Here is a 23248-nt window from a genome sequence, read left to right as displayed (position 1 = left end):
AGCCTAATGCTTTGTTTGAAAAATTGTACTGTGATGCACTATCAAACTTTAGCGGTGATCTATTCCAGTTTATGGAAGGGTTTCTCAGTTGGGGGATCACAATCTCTGGTTCCAGTATTTTAGGAATGGAAAATGGTCCTTGATTCCCTATCCTTGTTTTAAAGGATGGGACAGTTCCTACGTGAGGGGAAGCAGTCGCTCTGAGAACTTTTTGATTTAGACACAAGTGAATTGAAGGAGTTAATAGGGTTAGATGAGGTGGTCTCATGTTAACTACACAGTCCTTTGACCTGACTCCTGTTTTTGTGCGACCAAAAGGTTCCAACAATCCTGAACGCTCTCCAGAGGAGTGTACAGGCAGTGCTGGTGGGAAAGATCCAGATCCAGGACTGGTTCGGGAATGGCATCAAGCGAGCCGCACTCATGAACAAATGGGTTCTGAAGGAGGTGAACATCGATGAAGATGAACACTGTCTTCTGCAAACCGATGGATCATTCCTCTACCTGCTCTGCAAAGATGGCCTTTATAAAGTGGGCTCAGGGTACAGCGGGACCGTCAGGGTGAGGGAGTCTTTTATTTATCTGCTCTCCAATACTCCCCTGTGTTAACAGAAAGACTTCTGTAAGTGTTTTTTAAATTTTGTATTATTATACAGGGACTACTTTGGAAATTCTGGATTATAAAATCATATTTTAAGCCTGGAAATAAGAAGAAAGTTTTAGGAATAAAAAAAAATTGAAGTTAAGAAACATTATATGATCTGATATGATTCATAATCACAATTAAGATTCAGCACTAATTTTAGGTCACTTCTCAAATAGATGTTAACTTTGTACAAAAGGTCAGATTCAATTGAATTTATTTTAAGCACGCAAGATGCTCTTTGTAACATTGCCAAATCATGCTGGACTAACATTGATCATCAGGTTTTGCTTGTGGCATCTATGCAAGCTCACATGCATGCTTTTATTAAAGCAACAAAGGGGACATACCAAATACTTAGCAATTCTGTAATTTATGTACATTTTTCAATTCAACTTTAAACTCAAATTGTTATGCTTAAATAGTTTGTAATGAACATTTTGTATCGAATGTAAAAATGTAAAAAAAAAAAAAAAAAGAAAAAAAAATTTCTTTAGTGGTTTCAGATTTATGGATGCTACTATGCGCAAGAAAATGTGACGTTCTTTCCTGTGGTTTCGGGACAATTTCATTTATTTGTATGGCTGTATTGTATTGCTGATGCAGCAGGTTGTTTGTCATGGTGTTGGTGTGTAAGCTTATAAAAGGTTATCGATTGCAGGGCCATGTGTACAACTCCACATCACGTATCAGGAACCGTAAGGAGAAAAGGCCATGGCTGGGATTCGCTCAGGTATTGGCATCTTTTTTTTATGAGGTGGTAACTCCTGTGATTCATATGTTACGTCATCATACTCAATCAATAGTAGTTGATACAGGTTTGTGTTCTTCAATCTTTATAATGATTGGTTGTATTTTTATAATATATATGCTTTATTTATAATGTTATCAACCTTTGACAAATGTAATTCTTTCATAAGCCTGTTTAATGAACATTTGAAATTGCGATTTGCTTTACAGGGTTGTTTGCTATATCGAGACATGAACAGAGACAGCTTGGCGGCCATTAAGATCAACCCAGAGACCCTGGAGCAGGAGGGCACCATCACAATGCCTGGTACAAACTAGTGATCTTTTTGAACAAAACTTTTATGTGAATGAATTGTTCTCTTTCGCCTCCTTACACTGACTCATATTTCTCGTTTACTAACGACTGCTTTGGTGACTTTTCTTGCCTTAAAGACTGACTATATCATGATCCAATAGCATTCAATGCGCACTGTGAAAGAGCATATCATTGGTTTCACCCGATAAACAAATATACCCCTTCACTGAAACCATCAAGTGGGTTGTTTGAGTCTGAATGAGATGAGAAGTCTCGTTTATGGACGAACTGAATGTACAGGTATACTCATTTATGAACTAAATGAATGAACCACTCAGTCTTGCTGACTGACTGAACAAGCGGAGGCATGTCGTTCATTCAGTTCGGCATGTATGTCAATTGTGTTCAACGAGGAGAGAAAGGGATGAAATAACCCAAGACAAGTTTATAGGTATGCGCAAAGCATAATGCCCAATTGATGTATGTGTAAAAATGACTAAAGACATACAGTTAAAAAGATGAATGGAATGTGCTTTGGTGCAGTGTAAAATATGTCTTGGTAAAAGTGAAGCCCAGCACTCGACAAAATATAGGAAAAATAAGACTTGCTTTGTTATGGTGGTTAAACTGTATTTTTAAAGTGTCTTCATCCATTTGTAGACATGCAAATTCCATTTGTGTTTCTTTGTCCTGCTTTTAAAGACTGACTATAGTGTGAGCCAGTAGGATTGGAGTGCTGGCTGTGAAGGAGCATATCATTGTTTTGACCCACTGAACTAAAACACCCTTTACTGAACTAGTTGGTCATTGAACGAGAGGCGACATCTCGTTCGTGAGCGAACTGAATGTACTAATACACCTGTTCGCAAACAAAATAAATGAATCCATCATCTTGTTCATGAACGAGGATCTGCTGACTGGCTGAATAAGAGAAGGCAAGTCGTTTGTTCAGTTTGGCAATCTGGTTCAACAAGAAAAGGGGCCGGATGAATTATGTATAAAAATGACTGATGTCCACACATTACAATGACAAATGTTAGTTATTGAAACTCATAATTATGTCTTAGCTGTTATTGTTGTCTTTTTTGTATAGCTTAATAAATTGATAAAATGTTGTGCTCAGCAGCAGTTCACAATATGATAGATATTCTTTGTTGTCATTTTTGGTGAAACGCTTATGATGCTTAAACACTCTGCAGTGCTAAAGTCTCTTTTGAATGAAGATTTGAATAAAGATTCCATTGTGAATGATGGTCGCTGGTTCAATGCAATTGCTCCCTCAAAATTTAAAAAACGGCCATTTATCGCTAACTACTTGCACAAAGGCGTAATTTTGAGAAATGTTCAATGAACGAATCAATGAACAAATCATTTTGGTGAATGAATTCAAAAGACTCGTCACTGGTATGAATCAAAATCCCCACCACTAGTTCAAATACACCTTATGTGCAACTGATCGCAAAGAGCAGGGCAAATAACTGATAGAAGTTATTATTATAAGTTTATTATACTGTTTATTATGTGTTAGTTTTAAAGACCTGGTGAAATCGCTTGACCAGCAGTGTTTTCTTTCCTGTGCTGACAAATTCTCTTGAAACGTGAAGTTTGCATGAGGCCTGTCCTTTTTTTTGTAATTGGCCAATAGTTTGTCACAGGCATGAATCATGATTTTCTTCTTGCTATTGCTAGTCAGAGGCAGGTGGTATTACATTGTCATTCTAGAGAGCATTTTATTGGAAAAAAAACATGCATACAAGTCTCTCTCTGTTCCTCTTTCTTTCTCAGGTCTTCAAGCAGATGGGCAGAACATCGTATTTACTGATGGAGATTATATCAACCAGATTGCAGCCTGCAAAGATGTAAGTTGTTTTAGTCATTGCCATTGCCTGCGCTTTTCAAGTTTTTTGCATCAGGATTGTTTTTTTGTGAAAATGTGCATTAGACGGACATATTTGTTGTGTCAAGTGTCAAGTTGAAGCTTGAGACACCTGTGTAAATCCCATTTGAAGCTCTGCATCTAGTTGTTTTTTATGTGGCCCCTAACACAGCTAACCAAAGCCTTTTCAGACAGACAAAGTTGCTCTGTTCCAAAACCTAATGAACTTCTTCCATAGACAGTATTATAGGCATACTCCTCACCTAAAATTGTTCCAAAAGGCTGGCAGCATAGTTATGGTACTTCCTATTATACGTAGTTCCTGTTTTTAGTGTGAATGGCCCTTGAGCCCTAGGCAGTAGACAGCGAGGCAGTTTACAAGGATTTGGAAGGATTGTTTTTTTTTTGTAAAAAAATCTTTTTGTATTAACATTTTTATAGATTCAAATAAAAAACACAACAGAGAAAAACACAACACATACACACCGAATCAACATTTAACTTTTAACCCCCACTAATATCCCTCCCCAAACACCAACTCCACCCTAACCCACAACGAAAACCCCTGTGATCACATAAAATAATACACAAACAAAATAAATAAATAAATAAATAATAATAATTAAATATATAATAAATATATATAATTAAACTAAACTTCTCTCTCCCTATCCCTTCCCCGAGAGTCCCCCAAAACTGCCTAATATCTACCCCACTTTCTAATAAACAAGTGCCCAAACCCCAGCCTTCTACCTGCCACCTCCTCAAAAGCTGCCACCCTCCCCATCTCCACACACCACTCCGGAAATGATGGCGCTCCGTCTGACATCCAACCCCTTAAAATAATTTTTCTGCCTATCATAATACTAGTCAGGTCCCAATTTTATATATATTTATCCCCCATCGCCCAAAATACAACATCTGGGGCAAAGTACAATTTGAGTGCCCAAAACGTCACACAAATAACTCTGAACCTTCAACCAAAAATCTTGGATCTTAACACACCCCCAAAAGACATGTGTTGTGTCTCCAACTTCTGATTGTGATCGCCAGCCTATATAATCTAGAGGGGTTCCAATAAAATCGATGTAAAATCTTGAATTGCATAAGGCGAACCCTTGCATCTCTAGATGCTCCCATAATCTCTTGAGAGAAGCCGAAGCTCCATCCCCCAGACTCTGAATTAGCAAGGAGTAATACACTGATGCCTCATGACCTTTTCCAAAAGCAGTAATCACCTCTCCCAAAGTATCTGCCACTTTAGGGGTGTGTGTGCCACTCCCAAAAACAATACAGAGCAGGTGGCGCAGCTGTAAATACCTATAAATCTGGGAATCCCAAAATGATGAACCAAATTCTCAAAAGATCTCAACACTCCACTCTCATATAGGTCACCGAGTGTATTAACCCCCCTCACAATCCACTCTGACCAGCAGAAAGGGGACTTATTAATACATAATTTTGGGTTCAGCCATATGCTCGAGGCAACATTTAAATAAATGTACGAATTAAACACACTGGACACCTTTGTCCATACCGCGTGCAAATGCGAGATAATGGGGTGTAACTTAATTTCTCCGATTAGTTTGATAGAAAGGCTTTGTAATGGCGAAATATGGGCAAGAACTTCCTGTTCAATACAAAACCAGGGAGGGGCTCTTTCAGGTGGAAGTGACCAATGGGCCCAATGTCTGAGACTGAATGCATAATGATAAAACAAAATCTTGGGTAGGCCTAGCCCACCTTTGTCAGTCGGCCTATGTAACATTGAAATATAATCTGGGACGTTTAGCATTCCAAATGAAGGACTTCGCTATGCTATCAAATTGCTTGAAATAAGAGAGGGGGACATCTACAGGGAGCGATTGTAGCAGGTAGTTGAATTTTGGAATACAATTCATTTTAATAACATTAACCTTCCCAATCATAAATAAATGTAATGAAGCCCACCTGCCAACATCGCTCAAACCTTTTTATTAAAGGGTCAAAATTAACACTAACTAAATCAGACAGATTTTCTGGAAATAAAATACTTAATTCCATGTTTGGGCCACTGGAAGGCGCCCGGCTGAAAAGCCGTTACTGGGCAGTACGCTGTCAGAGACAAAGCTTCGAATTTAGACCAATTGACTTTGTATCCCAAGGCAAGGCATAGATCTAATGGGGTCAGAGACGAATAATAAAATATCATCTGCGTAAAGCAATATCTCCCACCATATCTCCCACCACCACCCCTGGAAAATCATCTTCTCTTCTTATCGTGGCTGCTAATGGTTCCAGGGCAAGACATTTTTGTAAAATTCTTGATTTTTCATCTTATGGGAAATGCAAATTTACAAGAAAACCGTTATTTGCAGCTGTTTGTTGGCTGATTTTGTCAATTTACCTTGTTGCTAGGCAACTGAGGTAGCCAGTCAGGGCAGACTTGTGCATTCAGAAGGCAACGAGAGAGAAATAGAATGTGGATAACAATGCAAAAATGCAAAAAGATGTCTAATTTGTTTACTCTAGCATGATCAGCCTGTTTTCCACCAGCTGCGTTGTTCGTCAGACGTCCGGCAGAAGATAACAGATTCATAATTTCTCCGCTTGTCATAAAAACATGATCAGCATCTTTTTTTGAGTGCTGTGATTGTGGCTGCCAGTGGCACCTGATCTCTTTTGTCTCAGCCACTTTCAGCCCTGCTCTGTGTGTGTGTGTGTGTGTGTGTGTGTGTGTGTGTGTGTGTGTGTGTGTGTGTATAATAGGCGTGTAGGCAGAGGAGGGGCTGCACCACTGGATGTGAGCATTCTGCCTGATCGTGAGTGGGAGGGGGATGTAATATTCATACATCCCATACAAGACTGCTTTCTTAAACAAATATTTTTATCAAAAAACATTTGACATTATTATTATACATTGTCAGCAAATTCTAGAAATGAACACTGAGAAAATAAAGAATAAATAAAAATAAAACAAATAGCTAAATAAACATCAGGGGCTGGTTGCAACAGATATACGTATGTTACAACTTAGCCTAGTTGTGGCGTAAATGGGCATTAAGTCACAATACTAATAATTATTAGCCGATTATTAGTAGTTATTAGTACACTACTGTTCAAAAGTTTGGGGTCACTTGCCTGAAATGTTTCTCATGATCTTAAAAATCTTTTGATCTGAAGGTGTATGCTTAAATGTTTGAAATTAGTTTTGTAGACAAAAATATAATTGTGCCAACATATTAATTTATTTCATTATAAAGCTAAAATTTAATTAAAAAAAAAAAGTTTTTGAAATGGTTGACTTGGACCAAATAATAAAGACAAGCAGCCAATAAGTGCCCAACATAGATGGGAACTCCTTCAATACTGTTTAAAAAGCATCCCAGGGTGATACCTCAAGAAGTTGGTTGAGAAAATGTCAAGAGTACATGTCTGCAAATTCTAGGCGAAGTGTGACAACTTTGAAGATGCTAAAATATAACACGGTATTGATTTATTTTGGATTTTTTTAGTCACAACATAATTCCCATATTTCCATTTCTATTATTCCAAAGTTGTGATGACTTTACTATTATTCTAAAATGTGAAGAAAAAAAAAAAAAAAAGTGACCCTAAACTTTTGAACGGTAGTGTAGGTAGAACGTAAACCCATGTATAAACTAAATATTTACGGAAGCCTCCAACCAGGATTAACTGATGGAATAAAAAACCAGACTCATTTAATGACATCAATGAGCTCATGTTTTGGTTGACAAGCATCAGTCATTTTGACATATATGATGATGTTGGCATTTACACTCATTTACATTTATGAGAGAGAGAAAAAAAAACGTACTTTTAAGCGGCTCTTCAGCATGAAACCAATCTAACGGTGCCGTTTTTAGGGTGCGTCGCCCGGTGGCAAGTTTCAACACATTCAAAATATATATATGATATTAAAATGAATAAATGTCTATTTTTCGAGCCTGTTGTATAAGTATTTATCACCCCTCATTTATTTTAGATACAGTTCCTATATATTATTATTTACACAGGGCAAATATGCTATTTATTAAATCTACTTTTATTACGTATCCTATTTTAATGTCTGGAAAACCAGACTTTTAAATATTACATTTTATAAATGCAACGACTGGAATTGTTTGGTTGAAGGGGGTACCAAACTGTGAATCCTGATCAAAACAATTTGGTGAATACATGTTTACACGCTGACAAGTTATGAAAGTAGCTACGTGGTTAGCTAGTTAGCTGTAAGCTCGTTGCCACGGAGAGAAAAAGATGGACTTTATTTACTTTCTAGCATTGTGTTCACTTTCTAGCACTAGGTAACAGCGAAGCGTGAAATCAACACTCACCACACACAATCCACCACCACACCATTGTCTGTAGAGCTGCAGAAAGATGCTCTGATGTTTACCTTTCAATCTGCTACATTACTGACAGCACTGACAAACTAAAGCTGGCTAACAGCAAACAGTTGTGAAAAACATGAGTGACATGGTTGTCAGGGAAAGGGTTAATGTTATATTAGTTATATAAAATGATGGGGTCATTTTTATTAACTTTCCAGTATTTCACAAACTAGTTAGCAATTTAACGAGAAGAGACCGTTTATCTCCGCTCTGTCTGCAGAGCCACCGTCAGCTCAGCTCTGTAAACAATAGAGTCGGAGCACGCCCTGCTGGACAAACTGCGTTATGACACCAATTCTAAAGCATTGTTTTCTGCATTATATGTTCTGAGAAAAGTTTGCATATCGGTAAAATATACGCCTATACCAATATATCGGTGAAAGGCTAATATCGGCCGACCGATATATCGGTCGGGCACTAGTCTCAAACTTTTATGACTGACTTTCTTCTGTGGAACACAAATAAAGATATTTTAATGGAGATACGATGTCTGTTTGTCCATACAATGCAAGTGAATGGTGACCACATTTTCAAGCTCATAAAGGTACATAAAGGCAGCATAAAGCTAATCTACAGTATATGACTCCAGTGGTTTAATCAATGTCTTCTGAAGTGATACAGTTGGTTTTGGGATCGCGTTATTGAGGATCTCAACCTGCGTACATCAAGAGAAGCCATCCAGAGCTGCGGCCGCAGCATGGGACTCGCCGCTGTGGGCGAACAGGCTATTTGGCTCGGTCTGACTGGCCTGTCTGAGAGGTAAGGAAAAAGGATGGGGAAGCATTCGACACCTGCCTTCCCTGAAAATCCACAGCTTGCCTCACTTAGCCGTCATGTTCCGGGTTCACAACCCATTTTAGAGGTGGACAATCTAGTTTTAGAACCCACACCAGTTCCCCTAGTGCCTTTCAGTTTGCATCTCCCCTCTCCACCCATGGGGTCAGATAAGAGAGTGGAGATGAGCGAGAGCTTCAGTGGGCCCCTCTCTATTCACACAAAGTTGGCGCGCATGCGCAGTTCATCCCTGGGTTTTGTCTATGATAAAATGGGGTTATCGGATGCAGTTCACTGTAAAACCACCTCTGCTCAACAGTGTGTTAATGTCAACAGCAAAGGGGGAGTCAGCTAAAATTTTACAAGAGAAAATATCCAATTTGCTGAGCAAAAGATCAATAAGGAGGACGGCCGTCAGGGTTTTTACTCCAGGTATTTCATCATCCCCAAGAGAGGAGGAGGTCTCCGTCCCATTCTGGATTTGCGAAACCTGAACAAATTCCTCGGAAGGTACAGCACTCACTCAGTTTATTCGTCCCAGAGACTGGTTTACGTCATTCGACCTGAAGGATGTGTATTTTCATGTCGTTATCCACCCATCACACAGAAAATTCCTACGATTTGCCTATCAGAGAATAACTTGCACATTTTTGACTCTGCCTTTTGGACTCTCATTAGCACAGAGAGTCTTCATCAAGTGTGTGGAGGCAGCGCTAACACCGTTGAGATTAACGGGTCTCAGAGTGTCTGCTTATCTAGATGATCTAATGCTCTGTGTGCTGTCACGGCAGCAAGCAGAGATAGATACGAGAACGCTGGTGTCTCATTTAGCGAATCTGGGATTCAAAATAAACGAGACAAAGAGCTGTCTGATGCCCTCCCAGGAAATAACTTATCTGGGTCTCAGATTGAGCTCAAATCAGTTTCGAGCGTTCCTGTCAGAGGATGAATCGGATCGTTTTGTGGTTATTTGCCCCTTTTTCAGAAAGGGAAAAAACCTCTGGGTGCCCTCTGGGGATAGTGTGCACATTGAGACGTAGGGACAGAGTGCTAGATGGCGTTAGGAAGTGTAATCGAGCTTGAAATCATGATCGTGCCTAGAGACTGCAATGGCAAGATGTACAGTGAAATAGGAGTTATATTTTGGTCAGTTTTCACCCAAAACCAATTGTATCTCTTCAGAAGGCATTGATTAAACCACTGGAGTCTTTATGTACTTTTTGGAGCTTGAAAATTTGGTCACCATTCACTTGGATTGCATGGACAAACAGACATCATATCATGTGTTCCTCAGAAGATAGAAAGTCATACGAGTTTGAGACCGCATAAGGGTAAGTTAATGATGAGAGAATTATCATTTTTGGGTGAACCATTCCTTTAAAGCTGAAGTATGTAATTTCTGCAAAGCTAACGCCACCAAATGGACTTGCAAAAATAAATGATGTTTTCAAAATAATTTTCTGAATATGCCCCTCATCTGCAGTTGTTCAAACAGTCAGATAGTCCCACCCCCAACTCACGCCATTGGTTTAGTTGAATAACATTGTTGGGGCGGGTCGCTCAAAACAAACATTTTATAGCGCCACAAAGACACAGTGTTTACAGTTTTTGAGAAAATTAACCTATGAGTGCTTTGCTTATTGTTTGTCTCTGCATATTATCTCTGCTTTAAGTTTAAGTGCATAATAGCGGCATAATTGTGTTCAAGTACTTCCTATGACTGCACCAGTGATAAAACATTAATGTTACATTATGCAGAAGTAAACAGACTAGAAAGTGACAGAGCATTTATGATGATAAATGGTTTTGTTTGTGTTTTAGGACGGCTTTGTGGTGCGGATCTACGCCACCAGCTCAGACCCGGCCCTACAGCAGGAACTGCAGCTCAAACTGGCCAGGAAGTGTCTTCATGCCTGTGGCATCTCCCTCTTTGACCTGGAAAAAGACCTTCATATCATCAGTGAGACCAGTGCTGCAGAACACACACACACATTAATGCATGCACATCAGCGTTTATGAGGAACTACTGGAAAAATCAGCATTAACTTGTGTTGTCTCTTTTGCGTTGTGTGTGTGTTTGTCCTCAGGCACTGGTTTTGATGAGGAAGCAGCCTTGATTGGAGCCGGCAGAGAGTTTGCTTTGATGAGAACGGCATCTGGGAAGGTAGACATGCCTCTATGGATTCCTCAATGTCTCTGCTTTAGTATTGAAGTGAATCTGAGTAACATTTTGAAATATTTGGTACTTTCATGTTGCGTAAGTACTACTGTCTGCTACTTTTATAAGTACACCCTTGGCTAAGCAGTAGAGAAAATTAAAGAAAAAGCAGATCAGATATTTTCTGAATCTCACGAAACCTGTCAAGAGCTTGTCCAGGTCATACTTCATGAATATGAAATTATGTTTTGCTTAATGAAAATGAAGCCAGTATTTAGGAGCATTAAAATTGTTTGCTACTGTATTACAGTAATGACAGCCTAATGAAAATCATCATTGAGAATAATGTGAATTACAAAAACAAAACAACAACAGCAAAAACCCCAAAAAGTAATGTAGATGCATTACGGTAACAAGAGTTTTTGGGGGAAAATGTATTTAATTGTCATGAAAATAATATCACAATGCAACAAATCTTAATGGCTCATGAAGAACCATGCTTAATTATTTTTTTTAATGAAAAATATAAGATTTTTTTTCTTTTGGGGTGAAATTTGAAGTTGATATGTTTGCATTTTATTACTTACAGTTGAGTGTTTCGGAATCTGCAAGATGTTTATCTTTTTTTTATAAATGTTTTATCAAGAGTGATACTAAAAATTGCATTTAGTTTTTTATTTAGTACTGTCCTGATGAAGCTGTTTGACATAACAGATATTTACAAATATTCTACAAAACAAAATAATATCTGAATTTACACACATGATCCTGTTCAAACGTTTACATCCCCTTGGTTCAAAAAATAGCGCGTTTCTTCCTCGATGATCAATCACTGTTTGTGCCTTTTGTGATAGTTGTGCGTGAGTCACTGCTATGTCCTGAGCAGTGAAACTGCCCACTGTTCTTTAAAAAATATCTTCCAGGTACTGCATGTTCTTCAGTTTCAATTTGTTTTTACATTTGTTAAACTACAGTGAGTCAGAATTACTAATGTAATGACTCTTGAAAATGAGCACCTTAATATTCATACACGCATGTAATGTTATATTGTCAAAACAAACCAGCGTATTCATCTGAATTACAGCATGTCTGAGTGTAAATCCACGAATGCCTAGAATTGCCAATAATTCACCCTCCAGTGACCGCAGTCTCATGCTTCGAGGGCTGAGCAAATGCTCATTCATTAGAGTAGTAGTGTATTTGTGATTTAGTGCACTAATCGGTCCTGAATCTAAGCACAATCAGCACGAGATTTAAGGCGAATATTATCCAGTTGTGAACGGTGGCCGATTGATTGGTACATCCCTTAAAAAAGGTGCAAATATTCATTGATGCACAAGAAGGCAACACACTATATTAAGAACCAAGGATATATAAGCTTTTGAACAGGATGATTTGTGTAGATTGACATTATTTTGTCATGTAAATATCGGTCATGTAGGTTCTGAAGGGCAGTACTAAATAAAAAATATGATTTTTCTTTTATGACTTGTATTTGTATAAATTCTGAAAGCGGTGTGTAAACTCATGAGACAAAAGGTTGATGCAAACTTATGCACTCAACTGTATAAAATGTTTTGTGTTTTGTATTATAATTACACCCATTACTCTGCCTTTTGCCTGTCTTTCTCTATGCATTCCAAACTATAAGTTATTCAGAAGCTTTGATACAGAAGAGGCTAAGCCTGTTTACGAGTAATAGAAGAGCACTGAAGCAGAGTCCTTACTACATTTAGTTGACTAGCGCACAATCATCTGCCCATTAAACATGTACATTCATTTTGCAATCCCCTTAAATCTGCCGCAGTCTGGAATGTTTGAGTTTGTATTTGTGAACCTTTGTGTTTTAGCAGTGTTAGTGGGTTCACAGTCACACTAGGTCTAGCAGGCAGGGGTGATGGTGTCTGTGGTGTGAAAGCTACACCCCTTCCACACTAGCAGCAGAGCAGGCAGCCCTTAGAGCAGCACACATGCTTAACCCTTGTGCGACCTTAGGGACATTTTTGTCTTTTTCAGTTTAGTTGTTTCGATCATTTTGGCAACGGCATACATTTTTCCAAAGGTGTGTATTTTTAGGGGAATTTTGATATTCAACTCAGTTCCTATCATACATCTATAATACACTGCTAGTTACACTCAGGATCATATGGGCAAAAATGCCCCCATTGAAACCCATTAAAACGGCAGTGTTTGATCCCAGTGCCATTAAAGCATAAAATCATGAATTCTGTTATATTATGCTTTCATTCTGGATCCCTGGCTTCAAAATGTTTTTTTAAAAATATTTTCCACAGATGGTGCCATTTTTCTCATGTTTAGCCTATGGAGCTAATACATGCTTTTCCCCTATTTTCTGTTTGCTGTATTATAGAGCACTGCAGGCCAATTTAATAAATGATGAAGCTAAAATCGTGTGGGTGTGTTAAAAAAAGTAACTAATTGAAAGTGGAAAATAATATTAATTTATTTATTAAATTAATTTAATGATGTGGGCAGGGTCCAAGGTTAACAATTGCCAAGCACCAAATACAAGTAAAAATGTACTTTGGCAATTAAATAAAGATGCACCGATATGGATTATTTTTGGACGATAAAAATAACCGATAGACAACTGCTTTATGTTAATTAAAAACCACTCCACGCCTAAATTCTGAACTTTACAATACATATAGGTGATCTGACCAACTCTTAAAGGGATAGTTCACTCAAAAATAAAAATTATTTTATCATTTACTCACAATCATGCCATCCCAGATGTGTATGATATTCTTTCTTCTGCAGAACATAAATGAAGATTTTTATAATAATATCTTAGCTCTGTAGGTCCTCAAAATGCAAATGAATGAGTACAAAAATTTTAAAGCTCCAGAAGCACATAAAGGCAGCATAGAAGTAATCCATATGACTCCAGTGGTTAAATCCATATCTTCAGAATCAATATGATAAGTGTGGGTGAGAAACAGCTCAAAATTTTAGACATTAATTTTAGAAATTAAAGTCCTTTTTTTACTATAAATCTCCACATTCACTTTCAAATTCTTCTGTTGTTTTTGGAGATTCACATTCTTCGGCATTTTGCCACCTACTGGCCAGGGAGGATAATTTATTGTAATAAAGGACATAATATAATCTGTTTCTCACCCACACCTATCATATCACTTCTGAACATATAGATTTAACACTGGAGTCTTGTGGATTACTTTTGTGCTGTTTTTGTGTGCTTTTTGAAGCTTAACAATTTTAGTCACCATTCACTTGCATTGTATGGACCTGCAGAGCTGAAAAATTCTTCTAAAAATCTTTGTTTTTGTTCAGCAGAAGAATGAAAGTCATACACATCTGGGATGGCATGAGAGTGAGTAAATGAGAGAATTTTCATTTTTTGGGTGAACTATCTCTTTAACCAGCGATGTGGACAGATAGTCAACATTCGGTTAACTGTTGGACGTGCCTGTATTCGAATATCAAAATCACTATTCGTTTTTTTTTTTTGTTTTTTTTTTACACGTGCAATAAAAGTCATCAACTCCATCCGGTCCCAACGGTACCCGATAAACCATTGAGGTTTGGGCCAGTTTTTCAAGTAAAGTGCAAGTTAGGGGCTATTCACAAGTGTCTGCACTGTTTTTCAATTGTTTTTCTATGTAAACACGCACTGGATGGGCATCTTTAACCGTTGTGGCGCATCTCATTTTTATTTCAGTGTCCCACGTGGGACCACCACATTTTTAGACACCGTGTCAAGTTAAAAAGAACTTCAATATTTATAAAGGCTTCTCGAGACACATGCGTTCTGTATCATCATTTGTTGTGCTGCATTTAGCTTTTTTAGCACAGGTTGCAAAGATGACTTAATGTGACTAAAAATCAAAACATCCTGAAGACGCTAATAAACCGCAGCAGTGTAATTCTATACACATGACAATACTAGCGTTCGCTGCCTCACAGAAAAGTGAACATGCCCGGGCAGAACGCCTATCAGGATTAGCACTTCAATTACATAATATTCTCAACCAATAAAAAATATGTTGCAGGCAGTGACTATTTTTATTATTTTTGTTTGACTTTAATGTGAGTGATTTTATCATTTGAAGATCTATGTATTGTGCTATTTAAGCTTATAGCTCACTGTGCACTTTATTCCCTGCTGTTTGTGGCTGTGTTTGATGCATATCTATTGCAATAAATGTTCTTTATGCCCAAGTCCCCACTCCTGACAAATAACTGCTCGTAAACCCTCATGGTTAACTGAATATTACAAACGGTTACTGTCTAAAGTCTTAAACTGTAGTGAGTTTTCAAATGTAAAATCCATCAGGCGCACAAGAAAGGGGGCATTCCCACATGACGTATTCTTGAATTCATAAAGGGAATGGAATAGAATGCAGGGGTCTCGAAGCATGTTATTAAAAGATGAATCACTTTTATCTAAACATGGCATCTTAAAAATGCATAATTCATGACGCAAGACATGGTGTGTTGAGCATCAAAATAATCCTCATAGAACGATTGGCTAACTTGTTTTCCAGGTCACACTTACATATGGACACGTGAGACTGGTCAGGTGTTACATGCATGTAAAAAAACAAAAAAAACAATGGCACAAGCTAATTTCCTTTTACACATTATTGACTACAATTATCAGCTGTAATTCCACTATTAGCATAGATAATATCATTTTTTCAGTTATCTGCGAATAATACTGTATGTCGGTGAGCAATATAATTGTGCATCTGTGAAATATATTTTTAGGAATCTTAAATTAAAGATAGTTGTTCCATTAAGTCATTGAAATGAGAATATGAAGTAAAAAATTAAGATGGTTTTGATGTTTTTGTGACAGGTGGTGTCTTGAATATGATGCTGGAAATGACACAATTACTTGCCCTATTTTCCCAAAATATACAAGAGAAAAATATTTATTGAAAAAAGATTGTCACTGGGGAAAAAATATATTTTTGGCCTGTGTTATGGCCGGTATATTGTCTAAATTCACCCACCACACGTTAGGTGTGGCAAACAGTTAAATTTGGCAGTTGGGTGTGGCTCGTTGATCTTATGTGTTTGAGGGAGGGGCAGTGTGTCTGTGCCAGGCTTTATAAGATAGAGTTGCTGTGGGTTTATCAGCCAAATAAGACTAAACCCACTCTTCCTTATCTGGAGATTATCAAGACCAGCATGCATAGCAGTACAAACAGCACTGAAAAAGTGATGACTGGGCAAGTTTCCAAAAAATAAATGCCTTCTTGGATGCTGCTTGGTCACATGGCTGTGTGGCCCATAATATAAAAGAATGACGTTGAGTTCTTCGCAAACATACACAAATGGACCACAGAAATGCTGACGTGACTCTTCTGGAACCACTCACTCCAGTTATTGTGTTTTCCATGCCCTGAGTGTAGTGGTTGACCTATATACAGTTGTGCTCAAAAGTTTGCATACCCTTGGAGAATTGGTAATATATGTACCATTTTTAAAGAGAACATCAGTGAGCAGGCAGAACACATTTCTTTTATTTCTTATGGGATTCATATTCAACTGTAGGTTATAACAGAATGGCACAATCATAAAACAAAACATGGCAACAAAGAAAAAAATGAAATAACCCCTGTTCAAAAGTTTGCATACCCTTAGTTCTTAATACTGTGTATTGCCCCCTTTAGCATCAGTGACAGTGTGCAGTCTTTGGTAATAGTTGTCTATGAGGCCCCAAATTCTTGCAGGTGGTATAGCTGCCCATTCATCTTGGCAAAATGCCTCTAGGTCATGCAAAGTCTTTGGTCGTCTTGCATTAACCACGCGTTTGAGATCTCCCCAGAGTGGCTCGATGATATTAAGGTCAGGAGACTGTGATGGCCACTCCAGAACCTTCACCTTTTTCTGCTGTAACAACTGGAGGGTCAACTTGGCCTTGTGCTTAGGGTCATTGTCGTACTGGAATGTCCAAGAGCGTCCCATGCGCAGCTTTCATGCAGAAGAATGCAGATTGTCTGCCAGTATTTTCTGATAACATGCTGCATTCATCTTCATTCATCAATTCTCACAAGATTCCCCGTGCCTTTAGAGCTCACACACCCCCAAAACATCAGTGAGCCACCACCATGCTTCACAGTGGGGATGGTATTCTTTTCACTATAGGCCTTGTTGATCCCTCTCCAAACATAGCGCTTATGGTTGCGACCATAAAGCTCTATTTTGCTCTTGTCACTCCAAATTACAGTGTGCCAGAAGCGGTGAGGCATGTCAAGGTGTTGTCGGGCATATTGTAACCGGGCTTTTTTGTGGCATTGGTGCAGTAAAGGCTTCTTTCTGGCATCTCGACAATGCAGCTCATTTTTGTTCAAGTATTGTCGTATTGTGCTCCGTGAAACAACCATACCGTCTTTTTCCAGAGCATCCTGTGTTTCTCCTGAGGTTACCGGTGGGTTTTTCTATGTATCCTGAACAATTCTTCTGGCAGTTGTGATGAAATCTTTCTTGGTCTACCTGACCTTGGCTTGGTGTCAAGAGATCCCTGAATTTTCCACTTCTTAATAAGTGATTGAACAGTACTGACTGGCATTTTCAAGGCTTTGGATATCTTTTTATATCCTTTTCTATCTTTATAAAGTTCCACTACCTTGTTACGCAGGTCATTTGACAATTCTTTTCTGCTCCCCATGGCTCAGTATCTAGCCTGCTCAGTGCATCCACGTGAAAGCTAACAAACTCATTAACTATTTATACACAGACACCAATTGCAATTTAAAAAGCCACAGGTGTGGGAAATTAACCTTTAATTGCCATTTAATCCTGTGTGTGTCACCTTGTGTGTCTGTAACAAGGCCAAACATTCAAGGGTATGTAAACTTTTGATCAGGGCCATTTGGGTGATTTCTGTTATCCTTATGATTTAAAAACAACTATGTGATAAATGGCTTCATATGATCACTATCCTTAAATAAAAGACAGTTTTTTTGCATGATCAGTCCTATTTTCCAAATCAATGCCAAAATGTCACAATTTCTGCCAGGGTATGCAAACTTTTGAGCACAACTGTAGGTTTTTAATTGCCAATACCGATATCTAGAGGGCAGGTTGGGTGATATACTACATATGATGCAATTTACTGATACCAAATAAGATATACTTTTTCTGAATTAACAAATAACAAATAGTGCTTCACATGGTCTACTGATTTCAGTAGAGTTTGACGTTAACATGTTGCCAAGCTAATGGCCCATCCAGCCTGACAAAGCAACACTGACTCAACCAAAGGTGTGAGTTTGTTGCGGAACTAAAGTAATCATTATTTTCATTTTACATTTCACCTTTAAACAGTGTCTGTATGACAGTTCTTTAGGGCCATTCCAGATTATTTATATACATGACAGAGGTATTGCACACATACCTGAAAAAAATCGAGGGAGATCTAACTATTATTGTCTTCCTCTCCACTCATGCAGATCTACTATACTGGAAAGTATCAGAGCCTCGGCATTAAGCAGGGCGGCCCATCGGCTGGGAAGTGGGTGGAATTGCCAGTCACTAAATCGCCCAAGATTGTGCAGTTTTCTGTGGGCCATGACGGCTCCCACGCCCTGCTGGTGGCCGAGGATGGAAGTGTCTTCTTCACAGGCTCTGCCAGTAAAGGGGAGGACGGAGAATCAAGTATGACAACAGTTATAATCGTCTTACGTAATTGGTCTGAGATAAAAAAAAAAATATAGCTATCTGAGATAATGGTGTTTTTTTTCACGTTTTTGCAAATGGATAGTCAACCTTTTGTGTCTGTCTTTTAGCAAAGAGCAGAAGACAACCAAAGCCCTACAAACCCAAGAAGATGATCAAACTTGAGACCAAGACGGCAGTATACACGGCCTGCAACAATGGCAGTAGTAGCATTGTCACTAAAGATGGAGAGCTCTATATGTTTGGCAAGGATGCCATTTACAGCGACAGCACCTGTAAGTGCCACCTGCTACAGTGCCCTGTTAAAAATAGCAAGGAGAAAATGATAACCGATCATTTATCTGTCCCCTACCCACCACTGTATCATCTACTCAGAGAGAAATTATTTGCAGTTAGTATATGCTTCACATTCAGAATATGGATATATTTAGATAATTCAATTTTTGGATGTTCAGGCTATGTACATTCAAGTGTTTCTATTTTTTATTCATTAATATGGTTCTTCTGCCAGCTTAAAGACCCCATGAAATTGTTTGACGAGCACAGTTTTCAGTCCTATCACTCTGTGCTTTGTGCTGCTCTTAAATTGATAGTTCACCCAAAAATGAAAGTTCTCTCATTTACTCACCCTCATGCCATCCCAGATGTGTATGACTTTCTTACTTCTGCTGAACGCAAACAAAGATTTTTAAAAGAACATCTCAGCTCTGTAGGTCCGTACAATGCATGTCAACAGGGTCTAAAACTATAAGCATATAAAGGCAGCATAGAAGTAATCCATAAGACTCCAGTGGTTAAATCCATATCTTCATAAGCGATTTGATAGGTGTGGGTGCGAAACAGATCAATATTTAAGTCCTTTTTTACTATTAATCTCCACTTTCAAACAGCCCTCTAAGCCTTCTCTCTAAGAGGAGTTCTTTTGTTTTTGGCGATTCACATTCTTCGTGCATATCGTCACCTACTGGACAGGGACGAGAAATTATAGTAAAAAAGGACTTAAATATTGATCTGTTTCTGGCATGAGGGTGAGTAAATGATTCGAGAATTTCCATTTATGGGCGAACTATTCCTTTAACTTTGCCATTAGCTTTGCAATCATGTTCTTCACAGCTTTTTCCCTACATTATGGTCTTGGATTTTTGTGTGTACACTTTAAAGGAGAATCATTAGAATTATACATTTCTGGCTTTTTTTCCCTCCTCTTGTCCATCCTAGGTCAGGTATCTGATCTGAAAGGACATTTTGTAACTCAGGTAGCCATGGGTAAAGCTCACACCTGTGTCCTGACCAAGAGTGGTGAGGTGTGGACATTCGGAGTAAACAACAAGGGGCAGTGCGGTCGAGATACTGGAGCTATGAGCCAGGCAGGGAAAGGTGAGAACCACTTCAGGTCCTTTCACACCAAATTAGATATACACCAGCAAAGGTTTCTGTTTCTGATGATTGTGCTGCATAGCTTTCATCCACAGTGAAAGCTCAAAGATTTTGTTGCCTTAGCATTTTGCTTTGAGTAAGGACCAAAAAAAAAAAATACAAAACAAAAAACGCTCATGCCACTCGTGTCCGATGTAGACTAAGTACATTTGAAAGTGTTTTTGTGATAAGTGTTTTTTTTGTCGTAGCGTTTGGAGTAGAGAACATGGCCACTGCCATGGATGAGGACTTGGAGGACGAGCTGGATGAGAAGGAAGAGAAATCCATGATGTGTCAGCCTGGCATGCACAAGTGGAAGTTGGACCAGTGTATGGTGTGCACCGTGTGTGGAGACTGCACCGGGTACGGTGCCAGCTGTGTGAGCAGCGGCCGTCCTGACAGAGTGCCAGGAGGGTGAGTGAGACAACACACATACAAGTGCTGATTACATACCACTCCAGATCACAATAATCCGGCTATTAACAAACCCACAGAATAAATAATAGCCAAGTAAACATAATTTTTTGGTTACCTTTATCCGATTTTACCTAATTTGCGTTAAGAGAGCCACAAGGGTATACCACAGTACCAATAGGGGTGCATTGGCCGATCGGCCACCGATTGGAATAGGCCGATATTCGTCTTAAATCTGTGATCGGCCGATTGTGCCTAGATTTAGGGCCGATCTTTTTTGCAGCCCGCAGGAATTCACACATACACTGCTACTCTAATAAATGAGTGCTTGCTCAGCCCTTGATGCATGACAGAGTGGCCTTTGTAGGGTGAAAAAATAGTTTTTCCTCTTTTTCTCCCAATTTGGAATGCCCAATTCCCAATGTGTTTTTTAAGTCCTTGTGGTCGCGTAGTGATTCACCTCAATCCGGGTGGCGGAGGACGAATCCCAGCTGCCTCCGCATCTGAGACCGTCAACCTGCGCTTCTGATCATGTGGCTTGTTGAGCGCGTTGCCACGGAGACATAGCGCGTGTGGTGGCTCAACTCACCACGCGCCTCACCGAGAACGAACCACATTCAGTCACTCAGCACGCCCTGGGATTCGAGCTAGCGACTCAAGGGGTGGTAGCCAGCATCTTTACCACTGAGCTACCCAGGCCCCCCAGTTGTTGGCAATTCTGAGCATTCACAAATTTAAACTTTCAGACATACTGTAATTCAGATGAATATGCCAGTTTGGTTTTAAAAATGTGTTAGAATTACACGTGTATGAATATTAAGCTCCCCATTTTCTAGAGTCGTTACGGTAGTAATTCTGACTCGCTGCACAGTGAGCAGGAAGAGGATAAAGGGGCTGCTAATGGGTATAAAAATGAATTAAACAACAAATAAACATGCGAATACATGATGTGAGTCGCGACAGTCAGACGTTGTGTTGAGCTATAGTGACTGTTTGAGAGATCATGATCGCTTTTAGCTTCACTCCCTTCAGCATGAGCGCTCTCTGTGTCAAACATATGCACTCTGCAGCTGCTCTCAATATCTCATCAGTTATTCATCCCAGTGCTATTATCTGAGGATCCCAATTTAAATCAGATTAATATTAGTCACAGTACCACCAATAACAGATGTAACTGTTTAACCTTCAATAACGACACCGCGTCTTGACGCATTTGCTTAATTCGTGATTTGTGTTACAACAAAATACCAAAGACAGTACACAAATCATAGATATTAATGATTTCTCACTGGAGCAGTTTTAAAGCTTGTAATGGATCTATTTTTCTTATTTTTGAATGTATCTCTGCTGTGTGTGATGCTCTCATGGTTTTTGGTTGCCAGTATGTCACAATGACCTTTTGATATTGACAACATAACTATTAATAACTGTTTTAATACAAATAAATGTTAGCAATTCACAATTAATGTAATTTTAATGTAAATTTGGTCAAACTTAATAAACAGGTTTCATTTCTTTAACATTAGTTGATGCATTAGGTGTCATGAACAAACAATGAACAATATATTTTTACAGCATTTATTAATCAGTGTTGGTTAATAAAAATACAATTGTTCATTGTTAGTTCATGTTAGTTCATAGTGCATTAATGTTACTAATACAACATTTGATTTTAAAAATGTATTAGTATATGTTGTAACTAACATTTAAGTTCATTAGTTCATGTTAACTACGGTAATGTTGTTAAATAATATTAACAAATTGAACCTTTTTGTAAAGTGTTACTGTAATTTTACTGTGTGGGGCATAAACATAACTGCAGCATATAATTTGCAAATGTGTGACAAAGGGCACTTAAAAAAAAATTGGTATCGGCCGATCTTAGTGTTAAAAAAATAGGAGATCTTATCGGCCTCAAATTTCCTGATTGGTGCACCACTAGTGCTTAATATGCATTTGTTGCCTCTAATTTCACATAGCTACAGATATTTTTTCATTTAAGGACAGTTTGGCCTGTAAAAGAGCAAATAACCATCTTTTTGATGAACTCTTTAATTCTGTCTTGTCTGTTGCTTAAACAAAAATACAAATCGGAATTGGCCCATTTGCTTGTAACAAATCGGCAATCGGAATCGGTCATGTAAAATCATGATCGGTGCATCCCTAAGTACCAACATGACAAAAAGATTAAGACAAAAAGATAAAGGCACGCCACAAAAAAAGGAATCAATTAACTACATAATTAAAACATTTTTTTTAAAGCTTTTTATTTATTATTTAACTATTTTAAAATTGCAAATGATCACTTTTTTAATATGGACAAATAAATTGACATTAAAAGTCTTTCTTTAATTAATGTTTAAAAATGTAGTTAAATGGGGCCTGGGTAGCTCAGCGAGTATTGACGCTGACTACCACACCTGGAGTCGCGAGTTCGAATCCAGGGCGTGCTGAGTGACTCCAGCCAGGTCTCCTAAGCAACTAACTTGGCCCAGTTGCTAGGGAGGGTAGAGTCACATGGGGTAAACTCCTTGTGGTCGTGATTAGTGGTTCTCGCTCTCAGTGGGGCGTGTGGTAAGTTCTGCGTGGATCGTGTAGAGTAGTATGAGCCTTCACATGCTGTGAGTCTACGCGGTGCGAGCCATGTGATAAGATGTGCGGATTGACTGTCTCAGAAGTGGAGGCAACTGAGACTTGTCCTCCGCCACCCGGATTAAGGTGAGTAACCGCGCCACCACGAGGACCTACTAAGTAGTGGGAATTGGGCATTCCAAATTGGGAGAAAAGGAATTAAAAAATGTTTTGTTAAATGTGACAAATAATTAATAAAACATTTTTAAAAGCAACTTTTAAATTG

The 23248-nt window shown here is 38.6% G+C and overlaps 1 protein-coding gene across 14 annotated transcripts in view; it reads left to right on the top strand.

The window, feature by feature from the left end:
- The window catches only part of LOC127446741 (E3 ubiquitin-protein ligase MYCBP2), a 155032-nt gene that overhangs the window by 34276 nt on the left and 97508 nt on the right, over window positions 1-23248 (top strand). For 13 of the 14 annotated variants that reach the window (XM_051707889.1, XM_051707894.1, XM_051707895.1 and 10 more), the window contains exons 6-15: window positions 319-561; window positions 1305-1376; window positions 1604-1700; window positions 3474-3547; window positions 10554-10692; window positions 10820-10896; window positions 18336-18540; window positions 18672-18836; window positions 19780-19938; window positions 20187-20391. In XM_051707889.1, the coding sequence (XP_051563849.1) occupies window positions 319-561; window positions 1305-1376; window positions 1604-1700; window positions 3474-3547; window positions 10554-10692; window positions 10820-10896; window positions 18336-18540; window positions 18672-18836; window positions 19780-19938; window positions 20187-20391 (1436 nt within the window). The other variant, XM_051707903.1, reaches the window with a different exon arrangement.

The sequence above is a fragment of the Myxocyprinus asiaticus genome, chromosome 10 (assembly GCF_019703515.2).
Source record: "Myxocyprinus asiaticus isolate MX2 ecotype Aquarium Trade chromosome 10, UBuf_Myxa_2, whole genome shotgun sequence".
NCBI classification, from domain to species: Eukaryota; Metazoa; Chordata; class Actinopteri; order Cypriniformes; family Catostomidae; genus Myxocyprinus; species Myxocyprinus asiaticus.
Note: the sequence above shows the minus strand (reverse complement) of the source record. Positions and strands in the feature narration are given on the sequence as shown.